The 24,468-nt window shown below is 42.8% G+C and overlaps 1 protein-coding gene across 1 annotated transcript in view; it reads right to left on the minus strand.

The window, feature by feature from the left end:
• Positions 1 to 2,686: 2,686 nt before the first annotated feature.
• LOC143774809 (extracellular calcium-sensing receptor-like) overlaps positions 2,687 to 24,468 on the minus strand; it is a 125,218-nt gene continuing 103,436 nt past the window's right edge. The window contains exons 6-7 of the mRNA XM_077262577.1: positions 12,190 to 12,313; positions 2,687 to 3,597 (exon numbers count right to left, since the gene is read on the minus strand). Coding sequence (XP_077118692.1) covers positions 2,687 to 3,597; positions 12,190 to 12,313 — 1,035 coding nt within the window. The remainder of the gene's footprint in view (positions 3,598 to 12,189; positions 12,314 to 24,468) is intronic.

Below are 24,468 nucleotides of genomic sequence, written 5' to 3' on the forward strand. Positions count from 1 at the left end.
CATTTTAATGGATTCTTCCTAGGGTGAGGAAAGATTTTAAAATGATAAAATATTATACTCCCCAACCATTAACCTGTCCTGCCGACAGCAGCTCTGTGAATTTACTGCTCCCTACATGACAAGTTGTAGTCAGTGGCAGGAGACCTGAATATTACAGAGTCCAGAAGATCAGAAGTACGTACCAAAGACACCGTTGAAAAGCTGCAGTGGCAGAATAGGGGAGTGAGGTCTCATATTATTTTTTAATCAATTCCCTTCCCAAATTTATTATAATCTGGGGACCTCTCATGGGGGCACTTTTGATTTGTGTCAAAACAGATTCTGCCTGAATCAAAATTTTCAGCCAATTTAAACAAATTGAACTCAAAACGAATTATTGAAAATTAGTCCACATCTTATTTAAACATATAAAGTAGATATGACAATGAAAAGACTATCAAAATTGCAGAATGTGATGCCCCAGAGCATGAAAAACATGAGCATAAAGGGATTTTTTTAACCCCCCAATCAAGACGTTTATGACCTATTAATATGGGTGTCAGTATTCCGGGTTTTCCAAGTCACCTTTTGAACGATCTTGCCCTTTGTTAGGATGGAGTTTGCTGTTTTTGTCTGCCCTACTTCCTGCTTGTTTGTTTAAAACCCAGCTCAGGTGTCAGCTTCCTTGCTGGAGTATTCTGCTTCCGTTCCCCTTCAGCTCAGCTGCTTGTTCTTAGTGTGCTTCCACCCATGGCTCTGGACATTCTCTGCATGTTATCTTTAGTCTCTTGACTTTGGAACTTAACCCTTGGTTCACTCCTCCTGGAAAGAACTGTGTTTCTGGACTGTGTGTTGCTACTTAATCCTTCATTACTTCCCCCAGTGGGAGCTGCTGTAACAAACAGCAGTATAATACTTTAATGTGAACCTGTTTCTGGACTTACCCGTGTTCCTGCCACATCTGAGATCAACTTGTGAACTAGTTTCTGGACTTACCCGTGTTCATATCACACCTGGGATTAACCTGAGGACTTGTTCTGGACTTCCCTGTGTTTACTACATACCTGGATTTGACTCTTTCTGCACCAACAGTGTTTTGATCCACACCACATCACCAGTCACATTCACCTTTGATCACCTTGCTGAGGACACTGTCTTAAGAACTCTGCCGTTTTGCTGTATATGTTTAAAGGACTTGTTTCATTGCAGGTCACTGCGGGTTATCAGTATATTGTTTTGTGAGTTATCTGCTGTTGCACACATACACTTTTTGCACTAAAGAAACCCGTCTCTGTCTGTTCATTGCCCCACGCTACCAGAATCCTCAAGTTCCTACAATAGTATTACAATGGGTATACAGGTAATAGAAATGTTATACTAGTCCTACCTGTATGACTCATATTATTGGTCTTGTTGGTGACAGATGTTATATTCTGACTATATGTTAATGATTTCTTCCAGGCTCTGGTGTGTGCAGTGCGTGGAAGAAATCCCTGCCTACTGTCTTCATTGTAATACTACCCACCTCCCATCAGCATCAATTTGGGCGCTGGAATCCCGCTCCTGCACCCTGCACTCCCTCCACAATATGTGCCTTTTCCTACCTTCTATGGGCGGTGCATTCAGGGATCTTCTGGCAGGCACCAGCGAGTCACTGTGACCAGCGTAACAATAAGATGCTGTCCCCACTTCCTGCCTGCACAGTCAGTGCTAGGAACCATCTGTGAATAGCGATGACTATGAACTGAGGAAGGGGGAGAGCACCTTATCGGCGAGCACACCGGACGTCACTGGAGCGGGAGTCTCCGGCACCTGTGCAGAAGATCTCAGAATGCAGCACCCACAGAAGAGATATGAAGAGGAGGAAGAGGTATGGATTTTTGATGGAGTGCAGGTGTGAAATTCTGGGGCCATAATTGACCTGCATGGGAGAGGGGTAGTATTACAATGAAGACAAAAGGCAGGGATTTCTTCCAGACAGCGCACACCCCGAAGCCTGGAAGAAATCATTTACATAAGGAAAGAATATAACATTTCTCCACAACAAGATTGCTAATATGAGGTATATTAATAGGTCATATACTGTACATCCCGGGGGATGACAAATTAACTTTAAAAAAAAACCCTCACCATTTACCTGTTCCTTCTAACACAAGCTACTATTATTGCTCCATGTGGCCTCTTGTATCTTCTTCCTTGATGTTCAGTCAGCTTCCGTGTTTCCAATGCACAATAGGAATAATGCATCACATTGGCATTACATAATATTGGTCATAATGGCATCACAATGTCTGTCATGATGTCACCATGCTTGTCACCCAAGGCAATTACTAGACTTTGGGCAATGCACCTCACAGCATACGTTGTAACATCTAAGTCCTACTCTTACCAGAATTCCAGCACCAATTGAAGATCACAGAAGTAGACATAAGAGGAGGTGTATAAAAGTGGAAGGTAATCTGTGGCAGTTTGTCAGACAAGTGGTGAGGAGAAAATTTATTTTTTTGCCATTTTGCTCACTATATTTAAGCAGAATGACAATATGTCTGAATTTCAGCCATGCGGATCACAATAAAATGAAAATTCTAGATAAATTGATTTTGTATTATTGAAGGTGAATTTTATTTGCCTCTAACAGATTCTCTGATCTCTAATATAATGTATAGTTTATTTTATATTTGCATTAATATAAATAAGATAATTATTTTCATTCATATGATCTTTCTCTCCTCATGAGATAATTCCTAGAGTTCATATCTGGTCTGAATAATATGATGAAACATTTAGGAAGAAACATACATATAACCAAAGACCAACTAGATGCCAAGATAGCAAAAATCTCCATAGCTACAACATATATACCCTGTGCACTAAGTGAGGCTGGGATAAAAGATATCCAGACACTGAGAAAGGCCAACATGCTGAATGTGATAAACTGAGCTTCATTAAAGCTGTCGGGAAGTCTTCGAGCAAGGAAGGCCACTATGAAACTGATGGTCGCCAGAAGAAACAAATAACCCAACATGATCCACAAGGTGAAGGATGAACCCTCATTACATTCTACAATGATGACTCCATTTTTACTTTGAGTGTTGTATTGTGGGAAAGGTGGAAAGGTTGACAGACAAGCGACACACAATATCAACTGTAAGAGCAAACAGACAAGAATGATGAAGAAGGACACCCGAGGGCTTGTCCATTTTTTAAAATTACTACCTGGTCTGGTGGCGCGGAAAGCAAACACCACCATGATAGTCTTCGATAAGACACTAGAAACACAAAGAGTGAATGCCATGCTGAAAGCGGCTTGACGAAAAATACATTTCTCCAGTTGTGGATATCCAATGAAGACTATGGAGCACAGGAAGCAGAAGGTTAAGGACAGCAGAAGAAGACAACTTACAGAAAAATTGTTGGCCTTAACTATAGGACTTTGTTTGTAGTAAAAGAAAAGTCTCAATATAAAAAGAGGAACAGATGAGGACATGATACTGGTAGCTGCCAAGATCTTTCCAAGATTATCTTCAAATGAAAAGAACTCGATTGACTTTGCAAGACATCTGGATTGTTCATCATTTGGCCATTGATCCCAAGGACATTTAATACATTGGATTGATCCTGAAAATCAGACAATAATGCTATTAATTATAGATTAGAGAACCCGTAGATGTTCAGGTTTGCCGGGTTTGACAAACATACAATAAAACCAGTAGAAGTCAATGGGGACCCTAACTTTAGTGCCTTAAAATGGTTGTAAAATGGTCAGAGTCAGGGCTAAGGGGGCTGTAAAAGGAAACATAATGGGGGGTAAGAGCGAAATAGTGTGATTACAATGTAACCAGAAACAAACGTGAATTTGAAATGATTTAAATGGGTTCCATCACCATAGCAATCGTGGTAAAATAGGAAGTAAATGAATAACAAACAAATTTTAAAAGTGCCCTTAAAAAGACAGAGGCTGGCTACTTTCAGTCCAGTTAAAATTTCACCCCCAGAGCATCGGGCAGAATACCTCCTCAGAAGCAGCTTACAAATTTTATCCACAGAACATGGGGCACAGTACCCCTACATTAGCAGCTTACAAATTTCACTCACAGAGCACGGGGCACAGTACCTCCACATTAGCAGCCTAAAAAATGCACCCACAGAGCATGGGGCACAGTTGCCCTACATTATCAGCTTGCAAAATTCACCCAAAGAGCATGGGGCACAGTACCCTAACATTAGCAGCTTACAAATTTCATCCACACAGCAAAACTTTTATCTTCAGTAGCGTACAGTAGAGCAGCCAGAGATTAAAAGCTTGAAGTTTGACTCTGTATACAGATAGCTGTCCATCGTGAAGCTTGCTACTTCCAGTCCCAGCCCCTATGCCTTGGGATGCCTTTCCAATGCTGTTGCCTTAGGGTCCAGGGGGCCCAAAGTGTTTCTTTGGGGAAAAAAATTGTTCAAAGCAGTCAACCACGCATAAATACTTCAGCTAGGGATAATGCAATTGTACTCCCTTTCTACTTTTTTGTTTGTTCGAACTGTGACCATCATTAAGAGGGAACCTGGAGGAACACAAAGTGAAGGAACTGGAAGCACTCTCAGTCATCCAATCTCAAACCACCCACAGGTGGGGTTGAAGGGTACACACATGTAACAGAGAATCAGGTTTCTAGTCCGGAGAGACAACCTGCTAAACATGTACCACATCTAAGGAAGGCAGCAGTCAAGAAAATTAACCACTTGTCAACTATGTTTAGCAGCTGATATTGCTCTACGCTCCCTGACAGAAGTTATGTCACTTATCCATGTTATAGTAAATATAGGAAAACTGACTGAACAGCAATCTAGTCTGAACTGGTGCATAACCAAAAAAAGTCTTACATAGCAAATAGATAATGGCTGCACTCAATTTTACTGTGCTAAAGCAAGGAAATGTGCGATACATGAAATGTGAATAGCACATATCTCTACAACAAAGTTCCTCCAGGCAAAAAAGATCAAGGAGCTCAAGGTCTGGCCAGCCCAGTCACCAGACATGAACATCATTGAGCATGTTTGGGGTAGGATGAAAGAGGAAGCTTGGAAGACAAAACCAAAGAATCTAGATGAACTCTGGGAGGCATGTAAGACTGCATTCTCTGCTATTCCTGATGACTTCATTAATAAATTGTATGAATCATTGTTGAACCGCATGGATGCAGTCCTTCAAGCTCATGGAAGTCACACAAAATATTAAATATGACTAATAGCACTACAACTTCATTCACCAATGTTATGCAACATATATTTGTATTTTAAGTTAATTATTTGTTTGAATATCACATAACTTTCTGTGGGCGACAAAACTTTTGTCTTGCCATGATCTGACCATTCTGTGTCCAGTAACTGATCAATATTTCTGCATAGATGCCAACTTATTTTCTTAACCTAAACCACATTTTGGAGGGTTTCAGCTTTCAAAAGAATAATTTATACAACCAATGGATGAATTTAAGGTCATGTTATAAGCTTTTTTTTACATAACATGGATAAGCGACATAACTTCTGTCAGGGAGTGTACAGTAGAGCCATCCTTGACAATTAAGAGGTTCTGTAATTGGAATGAATAGTTAAATCCTTTAATGAGCTTTAGGCCTTGCTCCAAAGGTAGAGTAAAATTATTTTTAAGTGCACTACTTGTACAGACAGAGTACACATAGGTTCTTGGGAACCGCACCCCCACAGAAGCTGTAGCACTATGGCTGCACCCCTGCATGGTGTCCCATTCTCCCTCCTTGAAGGGATGCCAGCTTACTCACCACCTGGCCCCGCAGATTGGTTGCCCAGAGAGCTCCTGTTTCCTCCTGCCCCGGCGATGTGGGCGCTCACCTGCTCTTAAAGGGGCAGCGCGTGCATATTGTAAATGCATGCAGCCAAGAGCCATTTAGCATAATGTGTTCACCCGCAAGATGGCTCCCAGCCAATTGCTGGGAGTCATCCTGTATAAAAGACTCCCTCTCCCTTTAGAATTCGCCATGCAATGAGTTAAGTGACTAGGTAGTTGGTGTTCTACCAGTGCAGTTGTGAGATACTCTGCTCCAAGTGTGGCCAATGTCCTGAACCCAAATCACTGGTCCCGGTGCGGCCAGTGTCCTGAACGTTATCCCATGGTCCCGGCATGGCCAATGTCATGAATCTCGTCACCTGGTCTAAGTGTGTCCAGGGCCTTAACTTTATCCCCTGTCCCGGTGCGGCCAGGTCCTGAACCTTGTCCCCTGGTCTAAGTGCAGCCAGAGCCAGAACGTTGTCCCCTGGTCCCAGTGTAGCCAGTCCTGTTCCTGAAACTCCTACTTCCAGAGTGGCCAGAGCCTGGACATTGTCCCTCGGTCCCTGTGCAGCCAGTCCCTTATCCAGTATCCTATATACTGGTGTGTCTGAACATAGCCCTTATCAGTGTCAGCAAACCTGAACCCTGGGGCAGCTGCAGTACTCAGATTTGCCTAGGATTGATATCTGGTACCAGCCTGTCTTCACCATCAGGAATTCCAGTGAACTCCAGGTAGCCGATTAGCTAAGCCCCTTCCTGGGCAGGCCCAACCCTGTGACAGAGTGGGTTCACAAATCCATGTGCGCCACAGTTGGATGTAACAGAAGCTGATTACAAATTTCACCCACAGAGCACAAGGCACATTACCCCCATAGCTCCAAAATGTCTGCTCCAGTACTGTACGTTCCAAATATCGCAGATGAAAAGATTGTAGTATGATGTTGGATCCAGCTGGCGGTCCGCAGCAAGGCTTGCTACTGGCTGTCCAGTTAAAAATTGCATCTATAAAGCATGTTAACACATTTATCTCAAAGAAGCTGATAACAAATTTCACACCCAAACAATGGCCCTCAGTATCCCCACAGGCAATGTTGCAGGGTACACAGGGTGGCTTAAAGGCGCATACAGTATCTCCCACAGATATGGGTTAATAAAGAGACACAATGGCTTTTGGCAAAGTACTCCCACAGATATGGATTATAGAATTTGTACAGAGGTTTTTGTCAAAGTACTCCAACAGATATGGCATATAGACCTTGCCCTGTCCTGGATTGCCTCATACCTTTCCGACCGTACATTTAGCGTTTTACACTCGCACACTACCTCCTCATCCCGCCCTCTCTCTGTTGGAGTCCCTCAAGGCTCTGTCCTTGGGCTCTACTTTTTTCCATCTATACCCTTGGTCTAACACAACTCATAAAGTCCCATGACATCCAGTACCACCTGTGTGCAGACAACACTCAGATCTACCTCTCTGGCCCAGATGTCACCTCTCTGCTGTCCAGAATCCTGGATTGTCCATCAGCCATATGCTCCTTCTTCACCTCTTGCTTCCTAAACCTCAATGTAAACAAAACCGAACTCATCATCTTTCCCCCATCTCATGTATCCCCCCTACCTGATCTATCTATTATGGTAAATGGAATCACACTCTCTCCCGCACCTGAAATCCGCTGTCTTGAGTAACTCTCGACTCTGTCCTTCAAACTGCACGTCCAAACTCTTGCCTCCTCCTGTCACCTCCAACTCAAAAATATTGCCAGAATCCATTCTTTCTTCAGCCCACAATCTACGAAAACTCTTGTGCATACCTTGATCATCTCCCTTCTCAATTACTGCAACACCCTCCACTGTGGCCTCCCCGCTAACTCTCTTGCACCACTCCACTGCCGCAACCCCGACCTTCGGTCTCTTCCCATTATCCCATAGAATGTAAGTCCGCAAGGACAGGGTCCTCTCCCCTCTGTACCAGTCTGTCATTGTAAATTTATTTACTGTAAACGATATCTATAACTCTGTATGTAACCCCTTTCTCATGTACAGCACCATGGAATTAATGATGCTATATAAATAAATAAAAATAAGGGTTAAAGAATAAACACAGCATTTTTTGGCACAGTACTTCCACAGACATGGTTGCCTAAGAATATGAAAATAAGTTTACACACAAATCACTCCCACCGACTCAGTTTAAGATTATAAAAAATGTTCGGTTATCCATGGAATTATCGCAGACACGGATGCAGAGTACACATAGTGTTTTTGTAAAACTGTGCACACGCAAAACCTAATTGTCACAAGTGTGTCACGTCCTCCTGGGAGATCTGGATTAGAAGATCACTATGTATTGCGAATCGCAGACCTTCCATTTAGCCTGTGTGTTTGTGTCCCATAATAAATGTATTTTGGTTTCCTTTGGTGGTGAAGAGGATATTGACCATTTTATATGCTGGTAAGAATCTTGCACCTCCATTTCAGCTGCTTCTGATCTGTTTATTACCTCTTCCTATAAAACCTGACCAGACCTTATCTTCATTGCTAGTGAAAGCTTTGCTTCCTTGCTCCTTGAGGACAGTTTGCTGAATTGGAGGTCAATGTTAATACTGAAGATCGTTGTGTGCTGTATTTGGGTGTATGCTTTCCTGATTGGCCTATTCCCATTTGGTTGGTACATTTCTATACTTCCCTGTATACCTATCTACCTTTCAGTGTTTTCATGTTTGTAGCTTTCTGTAATCCCATTGTTTCTTTGTGTACAATTTGGAGACTCAGAAGTATAATGAGGCAGACCTCAATCTGTTATTACGTGGAGAAGTGTGGACACGTACGCTTTCCACCATTTTGTTGTAAAGTTGACTCCTGCTAAAATGGACCATATCAAATGGTGGTGCCGAATGTTTTGGTGTACTCCTAAGTTTTGCTACATTTTTGCCATGCTAACCATGCCTTCTGAGGTGCTGGTGGTTCCCCAGCTGCATTGATGACTTCCTTCTCTGCCTCTTCCTTGTTGTTCCAGTGAGCCCCTATTGTCAGGTGGGAAAGCCAGTAGTAGTTTTTCTACCAGCGTGTGCTTGTATTCATGCATTTTGCAATCCCTCTTCAGTAATGGAAATAATGATGGTATGTTGTCTTTGTAGCAGAGATCCATTAGAGTGGTCACCCAGTAATCTGCACTGGTAAAAATAAGGGCAACTCTGCGGTAATTCTGCAGCATGTATTGGCTCATATGTGCCAGGCTGTTCAGATTGTGGTCCCCGCTGTGCCACCAATGGATATATAGGCGCCTATATTCCTTCTGAGCTAGTAAGCACATACAGTGTTGCTACTGCTATCTATTTTGGTCCTAGCTGGCTCAACGCTATATGGCAAATCCTCTCCTCATTATTCGTTGCATATACACCTACCCTGATGCTCCCTGTTCGGACCATTGGCCATACACTCCCCTACGTGGAAAAGGTTTTGCCAACTTCTCATTTGATTATTCCAAAAATAACACATGTCTATTTAGAGAAACGGACTGCCAAAAGGCAAATATTGTGATCAAGGCCACTGGTTGGCCGAAACGTTAAAATTGATGGGACCATTGGCTCCGTTCACTTGCACCGTCAACCTTCACAATAGTCGAGTGGTAGCTTTTTTGTCTTCTCTCAGAGACAACAACAAGCTGTTTTCGTTGGGAGATATATCATCTGGGTACTCTGTATCCCTCAAGCCACACTCCAATGATGCCTGTGAGCTGATCTGAGTGCCTCTCTGCTGTGAACATGGTTGTTGCTCCTCCTTCTCATCCTCCCTAACTGTCTCCTGGCTGTACAGTTGGGTATGTGGCCAATGTTGGGACTGTAAAATATCCACCAAGCCATATGTGGACGACAATCCTGATTACAGTGTGAACTTTCTCTTCTCCCCCTCCTGCTCATATTCTTCCTGTGCCACAACGTCATCCATCATGGACTGGATTTTTTTTCCAGCAGGCATATAAGTGGTATAGTAACACTGATGATGGCATTAGCGCTAGCCATATTGGTGGAAATTTCAAACCAGCTCAACATAGCACACACATACCGCATGGAGGCCAAGTCATTAGTGGTGAAGTGGTGTTTTTCTGCAGTGCGACTCTGCCATGCGTGCTGCAGCTGAAACTCCACTGTTGCCTGCTGCTGCTTGCACAGTCTCTCCACCATATGCAAGGTGGAATACAACCTTGTTGGTACATCGCATACAAGTTGGAGACAGAGAAGCCAAAAGCGACATTCTGCACCACTGAGTTTAGCACATGATCCTGGCAAGGGATGTGCGTCAAACCGGCTCGGCTCAGAGCTGCTATGAGATTTTGCCCCTTCTCACACACCACCAGGCCGAGCATGAGGTTTAACAGCACCAACTAATCAAAAAAATGAAAAAAAAGGGGTCCAGACTATTTTTCCTCTCATTAAAGAGCTTGAGGAAGATGAGTTTCATTGCTCCTTCCACTTGGTGTTTGGCTTCTATTGTTGATGTGGTATTTCTCTTGGGGGGGGCGGTGTGGTCTGGAGTCATGGAGACTCAGTATTGCAGCATGGGGCACGGGGTGCTGTAAGGCACCAGGCCGCCCACACTGCTAGTGCATTATCGATGTGATGATGATTTGCTCATGACACCGCTCCTTTAAGGCAATAAAAGTTAGGACCCTTTGAGAGGTTCGCCGTGACGTGGCAGTGAGCTTCATACAGTCTGATCATAACGTTAAGCTAAGAACCTCATGTTCAGTAATATATATTTTTGTGTGGCGGCAATAGATCAAGGTATGATTTTTGAAGGTGCGGTCCATGCTCCTTTTTCAGCATAACACCAGCACCGGCAACACTTAGCATAGCTATGATGGCTCCGTAAGTGCCCACAGTCTACTATTTTGTTGATTGGCTATGCTGCAGCCTTTAACATGCTTTACCAAACTGGCGAAGCTCATTGGGAATGAGACATATAATAAAAAGTCAGTGCTAGGTCCGTTACCTGCATGAGAATAATGAGTGCAGTGATTAAAATGGAAATGAACATTTTTACACTGTAGCTCACAAACTTTACATGGACATTAATTTTGACAACTAAGATTCACATGTTTGAAACATTAGTTGGATTTTAACCAGAACCAATGTGTTGACTCCCATTTATTCTATAAAAAGGAGCGTGAAACAATCAACACTATTTGCTGATTTTTCTTTAACACAAAATGCATATTAACCACTTCAAGACCAGAGGGAGTTTCGTTTTTGCATTTTCTTTTTTTCGCTCCCCTTCTTCTCAGATACCTAACTTTTTTTGCTGGACGAGTTGTACTTTTGAACGACACCATTGGTTTTAACATATCGTGTACTGGAAAATGGGACAAAATATTCCAAGTGCGATGAAATTGCAAAAAAAGTGCAATCCCACTGTTGTTTTTTGTTTTTGTTTGTTACCATGTTCACTAATTGCTATAACTGACCTGCCATTACGATTCTCCAGTTTATTACTAATTCATTGACACCAAACATGTCTAGGTTCTTTTTTATTTATGTAGTGAAAAAAAATTTGAAAGTTTGGAAAAAAAAAAAAGGCAACATTTTCCGAGACCTATAGCATCTCCATTTTTCATGATTTTGGGATGGGTGAAGGCTTATTTTTTGCGTGCCGATCTGTTGATTTTATTGATACCATTTCAGTGTAGATACGATCAACAATTCTTTTTTTTATATTGATAGATTGGATGATTCTGAATGCAGGGATACCAAATATGTGTATGCTTTATTTTTTTATTGTTTTTTTTTAATGGGGCGAAAGGGGGGTGATTTGAACTTTTATATTTTTTTACTTTTGTAATATTTTTAAAAACATTTTTATTACTATTTGCATGCTTCACTAGTCTCCGTGGGAGACAAGAAGCTGCAGTACTTCGATCGCCTCTGCTACACAGGCAATGATCAGATCGCCTGTGTGTAGCAGAAATTCTCACTAGCTATGAGTGCCGACCATGGGGCAGTGCTCATAGCAATCTGGCAATGACAACTATAGAGGTCTGCTTCAGACCTCTATGGTTGTCATGCCGATCCATCGGTGACGTGTGATCATGTGACAGGGTCACCTATGGGCGGTATTTACGATATACTACCGGTAAGCGCGAGTTAAATGCTGCTGTCAGAAATTGACAGCAGCATTTAACTTGTTATCAGCCTTGGGCGGATCGCGATTCCACCTGCAGCTTGTGCGGGCACATGTCAGCTGTGTAGATCAGTTGTCATGTGCCGTGAAAGGTGCGGCTCTGACATCGGCGTACTATTACACCCGATGTCGGAAAGGGGTTAAAACCAAATTAAGAAAAAATCTTTTTAACACTCTACAGTATAAAGTGCTGAACATTACATCTCGTTTAAATAGACACAGTATATAATACTTGCCTGTCTGGTTGGATATTTCTCCTTGAAGACATTGGACACATTCAAAGCAGCAGGCCGGTTGTCCTTGTAGAACGGCCTTCCTGAACCCGAGTGGACAATTCTCACTGCAGACTGAACGAGGAACCTGGTGATTACAAATATTATTTAACAATCAAATGAATTAATATTTCTAATACGTCTTACTTACACTTACTTTCCTCTTCCTATATCAAGCAAACACGGTACCACAATACAATTTTTTTTGTACATCAACCAAAAAGAGACAACCAAAGCACTGTCATACTGCCAATGTACAGTTTCTTTGACTGTATGATTTTTTCCATTTACAGATCTACTCAAAATCCAGTATTATCACCAACCAGCCTATAATTATTATTCTCTTGCCAACAGCATCTAATGCTAGCTGAAGCCAGGGCAGCCATTAGGGAATTATTCCCCCAACTTCTACACTACGCCAGATGAAGAAATGAAGCAACAGTGTCATCCTGTACAGTAGCAGGACCCCCACACACACTGAAAAGAGTATCCTCAAAAAAAAAATACATCACAGCAGAAATAATATCCATTAATTAGCCAATACATTGATAATGTCCTAGCTGAAGCTACCAAAGACAGAAGACCTACATTGATATATGCATAAGTGTAAATCTTGCAAATTATTAAAGTTTGTCCATGGTAAGTTTTATTACAATATTGTGTTTTTTGTGATGAAGAAGCTGGTTCAACTTCGAAACGCAGTGAGAATAAACATTTGTTGTGAATTCCGCTCTTCGGCTCCCTCCGGTGGTTAAGTGGTAATGTTGTGAGTTCTGATCTTGGGCTCCCTCCGGTGGTTATAAGTGGTACTGCTGCTCCTTTGGATTTCAGCAATTATCAGGTGTGCCCACTTATTACCAGTTCTGATTGGGCTATTTAATCTGGCTAGACCCTTTCCTTAGTGCCAGTTGTCAATTGTTCTTTGGTGGATTCACTTCTCTGCTTGGATTCTCCTGCTATTCTGACCAAATCATCAAAGATAAGTCCTGGCTTGGTTTTTTGCAGTCCACATGCTGTGGACTTAATAGTTCAGTGCATTTTATGTTTTCTCTTGTCCAGCTTTGTCAGTATGGATTTATTCAGTTAAGCTGGAAGCTCTGGAGAAGCAGATTTACCCTCCACACCTTTAGTCAGGTGTGGAGATTTTTGTAATCTCTGTGGTGGATTTTTCTAGTATTTTAATACTGACCGCACAGTATTCTGTCCTGTAATTTCTATCTAGCTAGAGTGTCCTCCTTTGCTAAATCCTGGTTTCATTCTGCGTTTGTTATTTTCCTCTCCTCTCACAGTCAATATTTGTGGGGGGCTGTCTATCCTTTGGGGATTTTCTCTGAGGCAAGATAGCTTTCCTGTTTCTCTCTTTAGGGGTATTTAGTCATCAGGCTGTGACAAGGTGTCTAGGCAGTGTTAGGAACATCCCACGGCTACTTCTAGTTGTTGTGTTAAGTTCAGGGTCTGCGGTCAGTACAGGTACCACCTCCTCCAGAGCACGTCCCATGTTGCTCCTAAACCACCAGATCATAACAGTACAACTGGCCAACAATGAGTTAAATGCATCTCAAAAGAAGGAAAGAAAAGTTCTGAGCCATTTTTTTTTTTTGCAGTCTGTTATGTCTTTCCTTTCCTCTTAATCTCTGGGTGGTTCAGGACTTTGGCGCTGGCATGGATGTTCAGGGTTTGTCTTCTCGTGTGGATCAACTTGCTGCAAGAGTACAGGGTATTCTAGATTATGTTGTTCAGACTCCGGCTTTAGAGCCTAGAATTCCTACTCCTGATTTGATTTTTGGGGACAGGTCCAAGTTTTTGAACTTTAAAAATAACTTCAAACTGTTTTTTGCTCTGAAACCCCGTTCCTCTGGTGATCCCATTCAGCAGGTTAAAATTGTCATCTCTCTGCTGCGTGGTGATCCTCAGGACTGGGCATTCTCCCTTGAATCAGGGAATCTGGCATTGCTTAATGTAGACGCATTTTTTCAAGCGCTAGGATTATTGTATGCCGAACCTAATTCAGTGGATCATGCAGAAAAGACCTTGTTAACCCTGTGTCAGGGTCAGGAAGCGACAGAATTATACTGCCAGAAATTTAGAAAATGGTCTGTGCTCACTAAATGGAATGAGAATGCTTTGGCAGCAATTTTCAGAAAGGGTCTTTCTGAAGCCGTTAAAGATGTTATGGTGGGGTTTCCCACGCCTGCTGGTCTGAGTGATTCTGTGTCTCTGGCCATTCAGATTGATCGGCGCTTGCGCGAGCGCAGAGTTGTGCACATTATGGCGTTGTCCTCTGAGCAGAGTCCAGAGCCTATGCAGTGTGATAGGATTTTGACTAGAGCTGAGCGGCAGGGATTCAGACGTCAGAATAGGCTGTGTTTTTACTGTAGCGATTCTGCTCATGTTATTTCTGATTGCCCTAAGCGTACTAAGAGAGTTGCTAGGTCTGTTACCATCAGCACTGTACAGCCTAAATTTCTCTTATCTGTGACCTTGATCTGCTCATTATCGTCATTTTCTGTCATGGCATTTGTGGATTCAGGCGCTGCTCTGAACTTAATGGACTTAGAATTCGCCAAGCGTGGTGGTTTCTCCTTGCAGCCTTTGCAGAACCCTATTCCTTTGAGGGGTATTGATGCTACACCTTTGGCCAAAGATAAACCTCAGTTTTGGACACAGCTGACCATGTGCATGGCGCCAGCACATCAGGAAGATTGTCGTTTTCTGGTGTTGCATAATTTGCATGATGTTGTTGTACTGGGTTTTCCATGGTTACAGGTACATAATCCGGTGCTGGATTGGAAATCTATGTCTGTGACTAGTTGGGGTTGTCAAGGGGTTCATAGTGACGTTCCTTTGATGTGAATTTCCCCTTCCCCCTCTTCTGAAGTTCCTGAGTTTTTGTCGGATTTCCAGGATGTATTTGATGAGCCCAAGTCCAGTTCCCTTCCTCCACTTAGGGACTGTGATTGTGCTATTAACTTGATTCCTGGCTGTAAGTTCCCTAAGGGCCGACTTTTCAATCTGTCTGTGCCAGAGCATGCCGCCATGCGGAGTTATGTTAAGGAGTCTTTGGAGAAAGGGCATATTCGGCCATCTTCGTCACCATTGGGAGCGGGATTCTTTTTTGTTGCCAAGAAGGATGGCTCCTTGAGACCCTGTATTGATTATCGCTTTCTTAATAAGATCACGGTCAAATTTCAATACCCTTTGCCTTTTCTTTCTGATTTGTTTGCTAGGATTAAGGGGGCTAGTTGGTTTACTAAGATTGACCTTCGAGGGGCGTATAATCTTGTTCGTATTAAACAGGGTGACGAATGGAAAACTGCATTTCATACGCCCGAAGGCCATTTTGAATACCTTGTGATGCCTTTCGGGCTTTCTAATGCTCCATCTGTATTTCAGTCCTTCATGCATGATATTTTCCGCAATTATCTTGATAAATTCAAGATTGTATATTTGGATGATATTTTGATTTTTTCAGATGATTGGGAGTCTCATGTGAAGCAGGTTAGGATGGTATTTCAGATCCTTCGTGATAATGCTTTATTTGTAGTGTTGAGCATTCCGATACCGCAAGTATTGGGTATCGGCCGATATTTGCTGTATCGGAATTCCGATACCGAGATCCGATACTTTTGTGGTATCGGGAATCGGTATCAGGATCGATATTAATGTGTAAAATAAAGAATAAAAATAAAAAATATTGATATACTCACCCTCTGACGCACCCTGGTTGTAACCACCAGCCTGCGTTCATAAGAATGAGCCCTTGAAAGTCCTTAGATGACGTCGCGGCCTGTGATTGGTCGCGGAGCGGTCACGTGACCGCAACGCGACCAATCACAAGCCGTGATGTCATCTAAGGTCTTTCAAGCGCTTTAAAGTCCTTAGATGACGTCGCGGCCTGTGATTGGTCGCGTTGCGGTCACGTGTCCGCTCCGCGACCAATCACAGGCCGCGATGTCATCTAAGGACTTTCAAGCGCTCATTCTTATGAACGGAGGCTGGCGGTTACAACCAGGGCACGTCAGAGGGTGAGAATATGAATATTTTTTATTTTTATTCTTTATTTTACACATTAATATGGATCCCAGGGCCTGAAGGGGAGTTTCCTCTCCTTCAGACCCTGGGAACCATCAGGATACCTTCCGATACTTGGTGTCCCCTTGACTTGTATTGGTAACGGGTATCGGTATCGGCGATATCCGATACTTTTCGGGTATCGGCCGATACTATCCGATACCGATACTTTCAAGTATCAGACGGTATCGCTCAACACTATTTATTTGTTAAGGGGTCTAAGTGCCTATTTGGAGTTCAGAAGGTTTCTTTTTTGGGTTTCATTTTTTCTCCCTCGTCTATAGAAATGGATCCTGTTAAGGTCCAGGCCATTCATGATTGGATTCAACCCACATCTGTGAAGAGCCTTCAGAAATTTTTGGGCTTTGCTAATTTTTATCGCCGTTTCATTGCCAACTTTTCCAGTGTGGTTAAGCCCCTGACCGATTTGACGAAGAAAGGCGCTGATGTGACGAATTGGTCCTCTGCGGCGGTTGCTGCCTTTCAGGAGCTTAAACGCCGATTTACTTCTGCCCCTGTGTTGCGTCAGCCGGATGTTTCTCTTCCTTTTCAGGTTGAGGTTGACGCTTCTGAGATTGGGGCAGGGGCCGTTTTGTCTCAGAGGAATTCTGATGGTTCTTTGATGAAACCGTGTGCCTTCTTTTCCAGAAAGTTTTCGCCTGCAGAGCGCAATTATGGTGTCGGCAATCGGGAGTTGTTGGTTATGAAGTGGGCATTTGAGGAGTGGCGACATTGGCTTGAGGGAGCCAAGCACTGCGTTGTGGTCTTGACCGATCATTAGAATCTGATTTACCTCGAGTCTGCCAAGCGGCTGAATCCTAGACAGGCTCGATGGTCCCTGTTTTTCTCCCGTTTTGATTTTGTGGTCTCGTATCTTCCGGGTTCTAAGAATGTTAAGGCTGATGCCCTCTCTAGGAGTTTTTTGCCTGATTCTCCTGGAGTCCTTGAGCCGGTTGGCATTCTCAAGGAAGGGGTGATTCTTTCTGCCATCTCCCCTGATTTACGGCGGGTTCTTCAGGAATTTCAGGATGATAAACCTGACCGCTTTCCAGTGGGGAAACTGTTTGTTCCTGATAGATGGACTAGTAAGGTAATTTCTGGGGTTCATTGTTCTGTGGTGGCTGGTCATCCTGGGATTTTTGGTACCAGAGATTTGGTTGCTAGGTCCTTTTGGTGGCCTTCCTTGTCGCGGGATGTGCGTTCTTTTGTGCAGTCCTGTGGGACTTGTGCGCGGGCCAAGCCTTGCTGTTCCCACGCTAGTGGGTTGCTTTTGCCTTTGCCAGTCCCTGAGAGGCCTTGGACGCATATTTCCATGGATTTTATTTCAGATCTTCCTGTTTCCCAGAAGATGTCTGTTATCTGGGTGGTTTGTGATCAGTTTTCTAAGATGGTCCATTTGGTACCTTTGCCTAAATTGCCTTCCTCCTCTGATTTGGTTCCGTTGTTTTTTCAGCATGTGGTTCGTTTGCATGGCATTCCAGAGAATATTGTGTCTGACAGAGGTTCCCAGTTTGTTTCTAGGTTTTGGCGGGCCTTTTGTGCTAGGATGGGCATTGATTTGTCTTTTTCTTCAGCATTTCATCCTCAGACAAATGGCCAAACTGAACGAACTAATCAGACCTTGGAAACCTATTTGAGATGCTTTGTGTCTGCTGATAAGTATGATTGGGTGGCTTTCTTGCCGTTGGCCAAGTTTGCCCTTAATAATCGGGCTAGTTCGGCTACTTTGGTTTAGCCCTTCTTTTGTAATTTTGGTTTTCATCCTCGTTTTTCTTCAGGGCAGGTTGAGCCTTCTGATTGTCCTGGTGTGGATTCTGTGGTGGACAGGTTACAGCAGATTTGGACTCATGTGGTAGACAATTTGACGTTGTCTCAGGAGAAGGCTCAACGTTTTGCTAACCGTCGTCGGTGTGTTGGTCCCCGGCTTCGGGTTGGGGATTTAGTCTGGTTATCTTCTCATCATGTTCCTATGAAGGTTTCTTCCCCTAAGTTTAAGCCTCGGTTTATTGGTCCTTATAAGATTTCTGAGATTATCAATCCTGTGTCTTTTCGTTTGGCCCTTCCAGCCTCTTTTGCCATCCATAATGTTTTCCATAGATCTTTGTTGCGGAGATATGTGATGCCTGTTGTTCCCTCTGCTGATCCTCCTGCCCCAGTGTTGGTTGAGGGGGAGTTGGAATATGTGGTTGAGAAAATTTTGGATTCTCGTTTTTCGAGGCGGAGGCTTCAGTATCTTGTCAAATGGAAGGGTTATGGCCAGGAGGATAATTCTTGCGTTGTTGCCTCCGATGTTCATGCTGCCGATTTGGTTCGTGCTTTTCACTTGGCTCGTCCTGATCGGCCTGGGGGCTCTGGTGAGGGTTCGGTGACCCCTCCTCAAGGGGGGGGTACTGTTGTGAATTCCGCTCTTGGGCTCCCTCCGGTGGTTATAAGTGGTAATGTTGTGAGTTCTGATCTTGGGCTCCCTCCGGTGGTTATAAGTGGTACTGCTGCTCCTTTGGATTTCAGCAATTATCAGGTGCGTCCACTTATTACCAGTTCTTATTGGGCTATTTAATCTGGCTAGACCCTTTCCTTAGTGCCAGTTGTCAATTGTTCTTTGGTGGATTCACTTCTCTGCTTGGATTCTCCTGCTATTCTGACCAAATCATCAAAGATAAGTCCTGGCTTGGTTTTTTGCAGTCCACATGCTGTGGACTTAATAGTTCAGTGCATTTTATGTTTTCTCTTGTCCAGCTTTGTCAGTATGGATTTATTCAGTTAAGCTGGAAGCTCTGAAGAAGCAGATTTACCCTCCACACCTTTAGTCAGGTGTGGAGATTTTTGTAATCTCTGTGATGGATTTTTCTAGTATTTTAATACTGACAGCACAGTATTCTGTCCTGTACTTTCTATCTACCTAGAGTGGCCTCCTTTGCTAAATCCTGGTTTCATTCTGCGTTTGTTATTTTCCTCTCCTCTCACAGTCAATATTTGTGGGGGGCTGTCTATCCTTTGGGCATTTTCTCTGAGGCAAGATAGCTTTCCTGTTTCTCTCTTTAGGGGTATTTAGTCCTCAGGCTGTGACGAGGTGTCTAGGCAGTGTTAGGAACATCGCACGGGTACTTCTAGTTGTTGTGTTAAGTTCAGGGTCTGCGGTTAGTACAGGTACCACCTCCTCCAGAGCACGTCCCATGTTGCTCCTAAACCACCAGATCATAACAAACATTGCCTAAAGTTAGTGATGTAAGAAGAACTACCACTTAAGAGTAGTGATGGGCGACTCCCCCCGATGTTCGGGATCGGCTGGTTCACCCGAGTATTTTGCAAAGTTCGAGTTCCGGGCCGGAGATGACTCAAACTTGCGTCCGAACCCCGAACTCAGACTTTACACATATGGGATGGGGAGGGGGAGCTGTTGAAAAAAAAGCAGAAAATTAATTATGTTTATTATTAATTTACTTCTTTTTTTTACAGCCCAAACTGGGCCCGAACTGTAACACGAGTTTCCCATGGAAACCCGTGTTTGGGACCGGTGACCGAACACTATGTGTTCGTACGATCCCGAACTTTACAGTTCATGTTCGGCCATCCCTACTTAAGAGTAGTTTTTCATGAAGTGATGTAATAAATTGCAAAGTTGAAGAATCATTGGAGGGCTTAAAGCCAACAGTTTGTGGCCAATCCAAAATAGCATAAAGTTTTCTGGATCACTGTATAGAGTTCCAGATGTTTTATTGTACCTGAACTCAAAGACACATTTCTCCAACTTTACACTAGGATTATTTTATTACAGTCTCATCCGGCAGAGCAAACATGAAGTCAGTGATAATGTAAGTCTCTGGAAAATATTTTGATGTCATTCAGATCGATTTGGACATATTGATAACAAATATTATGAAATATCTCTTTCACAAAGCGATGGAATACAGCTGGTGCTTTACTTTATCTGAAAGGATTCCTTGTGACCATCATGGCTGTTTTCCATTCATTAACACCATTGGTTCAGACTAGATTTAAGATCTACACGGGTTGAATTTGATGAATATGGTGGCACCCTTTAACTTTGTCAATTAATTCAGAGGTGAGAAGCAATGAATAATGGTATTTCAGATTGATTATTCTTCATACCCTAATAGTCTATGCACGGTTTCAGAGACCATTCTTTCTTTTTCATAAAGAAACAGGCAGATGAAAGCAGAGGACAGTTTCAGATTAGGAGGTTGAAGTAGTAATTTAAAGGTAGATAGAAATACAAGATAATCCTGCCCGAAGCACGAAGCCTGAGCTGCCAAAGACAAAAAAGCATTGGGGCATCATAACGGGGCCAGATTTAAAAAGGTAATGTGAGCATACGTTTGTTTTTCTTTCACATCTTATCTTCGTTATACTCTCTGGTCACTTGACATTGAATTTGAAAATCACTTCTCTGCAAATTAATTTTCCAGGCATAATCCACATGAACAGGCAAATTTGAATTTTCCCTGGTCTTCTCATTTTTACTTGGAGCACAATTTATACATTTTTAAGGCAAACACAGCGTTTTTTTAATTTGATCAAATTTATTTGGAATCGATTCTGTCAGCCGATTTGAGAGATTCTGATTAATTATAGCAAAAAATGGGATAATTATAAAACGTAACTTTTAATGTTTATAAAAGACCATAAAAAAACACAAATCACCCATGTGATCAAAAACACATAAATAAAGGCAAAATCTCCACCATGGGATATGATGATCCCTGGAGACTAATACGCCTTTCACAGGATTATTAAAAAAATCCCGACAGCAATATTGCTGGCGAGAAATACATTACTGGGGTGTGATTAGATACAAAAGCTGAGAACCTGTTTAACCCTGCTGTTCTGTTAGGTCAAAAATGACCGTTTTTGAAATTCTATAATGTTATAAAAATTCAGCGTGTGATTCTGAGACTTGAGGCTCCCTGACTTTTCGTCATTAGGGGGGTACTCTCTGTGGGAATTTTTTTTTTTTTAATTTTTGTTTACTTTATTTGGTACAATTTTTTTTACACTTGTACTGTTCGGTCAAAAATGACCGATAGGCCTTTATTCAGCTCTCCAGACAATTTTTGACAAAAATAAAGGTGCTATCACCTCATTTTGAACTATATATTGCATCTACTACTATTTATCAATGTATCTGACTACTTTTGGTCAGAACAGATTTACACATACCAACATTTTCAAGTTGCGATACAGCCGACGGATTCGCTTCCAGTATAGCTATGCGCAATTTATTTCACTGGTTTTTATTTACCCTGCTGTTCATATAGATCTAGTTCCATTCAGTTGTCAACATTTCATATTGTAAATCATGATTTTCTGATTTTCCATGTGTTTGCTGGTTGTACAGTATTACACTGTGCAATGCTGTCCTAAAGCAGAATTCACCTAAAGTGTTGTACTGTGAGCTTTTTCCTGCTGCAGGGTGGTGTCTGCTCTGATCTTATCTGTAGACAGATAACATAGCAGTGAAGAGTTTCAGTTCAGCTGGAGACAACACAGAGTGAGCAGAGGTTCAGACGTCAGAGCTCTGAAGTCCCATTTTTACAGGTATGTTACAGATAAATTATTCTTTTATTCTAAAATTATTCAATATTCTCACTGCTGTGATAAAATGGATGATAGGGGGTTAGCATTAGGGTTGTGTAGACTCAATGTCTGCTTATGAGTACATATTCTCACTGCTGTGATAGAATGAGTGCATGCCTCATTTTTGTTTGCGACGCTCCAGCACCATAATCACAGGGCATATCTCAATGTGTGACGGGACGTTATTGTGTGTATTGTTGCGAAATTGTTTTGATTTTTTTTTTCATTCATTGTTTATGGATATATTTTATTTTTTCTTTCAACAGTGATGCCAGTAATTTTTACAAAAATCGAAAAAATACCATGTTCCCTTTTGGATATAAAAAAAATATAAAACAAGCTTTGTATTTATTTTTTTTTTCTGGTATTTGAACAACCATCTTCACAAGCAATATAATAGTGCAAAAACTGTTTAAAAAAACCACTTAGATTAGCTAAAAATGATTATTTTATAAGGACGGTCAAAAATGACCGGGAACAGTACAAGTGTATGTGAAATCTAAACAGAACAGCAGGGTTAAGCAATTACAACAAGTACAGCACCATACCCTCAGTCGCATAGTAGAACATATGGAAAATCAATAACGGCAAACACTGTAAGGAATGCCTGCTGATTCCTCTAAGCAAAAAAAAGGAACGGTCTTACCAGTTCCGTGGAAAAAAGAGGGCAGCGGAGCACCGGATAATCCCTTGTTTTGGTCGATATCCAGACAATGCAGGGAAGACAATCCCTATATCATTCCCTATGGGGCTATCAATAGACTAACCCCATTGCTCCTGCCCTTACAAGGACAGTCCACAGCTATCCCTGTGTATAGACATGCCCTGCACTCTCCCTAAAGTATTCGTCCCAACGCGTTTCATTCAAGCATAATCTTCAGGGGACATGCTTGTGTGTAGGGAAGAGGTGCCTATATGCTAAAGAAGAAGGACATAAAGTCCTGCCACCCTCTATGCTGTCCTGCAGAGGTCTACACCTCTATGTAACGCTAATGCTGGCGCCGCTGCATGGTTCCCCTCTCTCATCCATGCAGGAATGCCAATATACTTACAACTCCAGCCATTTGGCATGTCCTTCAGCATGCTTCCTGCTTCCTGGCTCTCTGTGTCCTTGGTCGCATGCCTAGTGGCTGGGAAGCATCTTGTATAAAAGGCACCCTCTCCAATTGGGAGGGTCCAAAGCAATATTGTATTATTAGTGTGTAAGTGTTCTAGAGAGTTGTTAGGTCCCCTGCTCCTGGTGTGGCCAACCCTCTAAACCTGAACCCCTCGTCCATGTGTGGCTAGTGTCCTGAACCCACAGACCCTAGTTCCTGTTTGGCCAGTCCTGAGCCCAAAGTCCCTGGTCCTTCTGCGGCCAGTCCTGAATCTGTAGTCCCTCGACCTTGTGTGGCAAATTTTGAACCCTGAATGGTACCTGAATCTGTATCCAAGACTTGTTTGTCTGAATTTGTGCCTATGTGAGTATTCCATATATTCGGACTGCTAAATTCAGTCTCCGAATCAGCCCTGTCTGAGACTTTGTGTCTGAATATGTTCTGCGGATGTTCCAGAGCCTAGTAATCTGAACTGAGTCTATGTCTGCATACTTGACCCTTGGGGTTGGCAGCTGCAGTCGGGAACTGCCTAAGAGTGGTTCCTGCCGGCTACCTGGAGCTCAAGCCTGACTTTACCATCAGGTGCTAGAGTGAACACTGGGTAGCCACTTAGTTACACCCTTCCTATGCAAGACTGGCCCAGTGGCACAGTGGGTCCATGAACCCCATGTGCCATTTGCATAAGTATCAGTTTCCCATGGGCTCCGCTGATCTCCAGGCCTCTATGCACTAAGATCTGTATTGGGAGTTGAGCTACCAGCAAAAGAGCCCGGAAAAAATGTTTTGTTTTTTTTATCTGCAGTTACTAGATGCCGGATAGGCTTTGCCACCCCAAGTCAAAGTACCTTTGACTGTGTCTATTCAATCTGAAACTTATGCTTCTGGAGTAGAGTCAAACCCATCCTGTCTGATCCACCTCAGTACCATGGTGATCCAAAGCAGTTCCATGAGTTCCTAGAGCAGTGCATGCTGCACTAGGAAGATTTTCACCATCAGTTTTCTTATTGGGTCAAGGTGGGATTCTTGATGTCCTACCTAGTAGAAGATGCCCTAGCCTTTCCTTTAACCCCTATGGGAGAGAGGGAATACTGTCACCTTGCACCTAAAGGCTTTCCTGACTGCTTTCCGAAAAAGTTTTCAATGAGGAGATTCTAGAATCTTCTGCAACAACTTCCTTTCCCAGCTTACAGGAGCAGACTAGATAGGTGAGGCATGTGAGGAAACCATCATCTCTGGCTCTGTCCTTCCAGAGACTACTTGTTTCCAGCTTGTACAGGCAGCTACCTTATGGAATCCATAAATGTTGACAGTAGTTGGCTAGCTGAGCAGCAACTGGAACTCAGTCGTGAGAAGAGATTGTGGTATCGCTGTCTTTGTGTGGAAAATCCCAACGGTCTTTGTCCTGAGAGTTTATAAAACTACAGAGCCATGGGCCAGTAGGAGGAGCTATCCTTGGCAGAAGTATTCCCTCTCCAACTAT

This window comes from Ranitomeya variabilis, chromosome 5, assembly GCF_051348905.1.
Source record: "Ranitomeya variabilis isolate aRanVar5 chromosome 5, aRanVar5.hap1, whole genome shotgun sequence".
Taxonomy (NCBI): Eukaryota; Metazoa; Chordata; class Amphibia; order Anura; family Dendrobatidae; genus Ranitomeya; species Ranitomeya variabilis.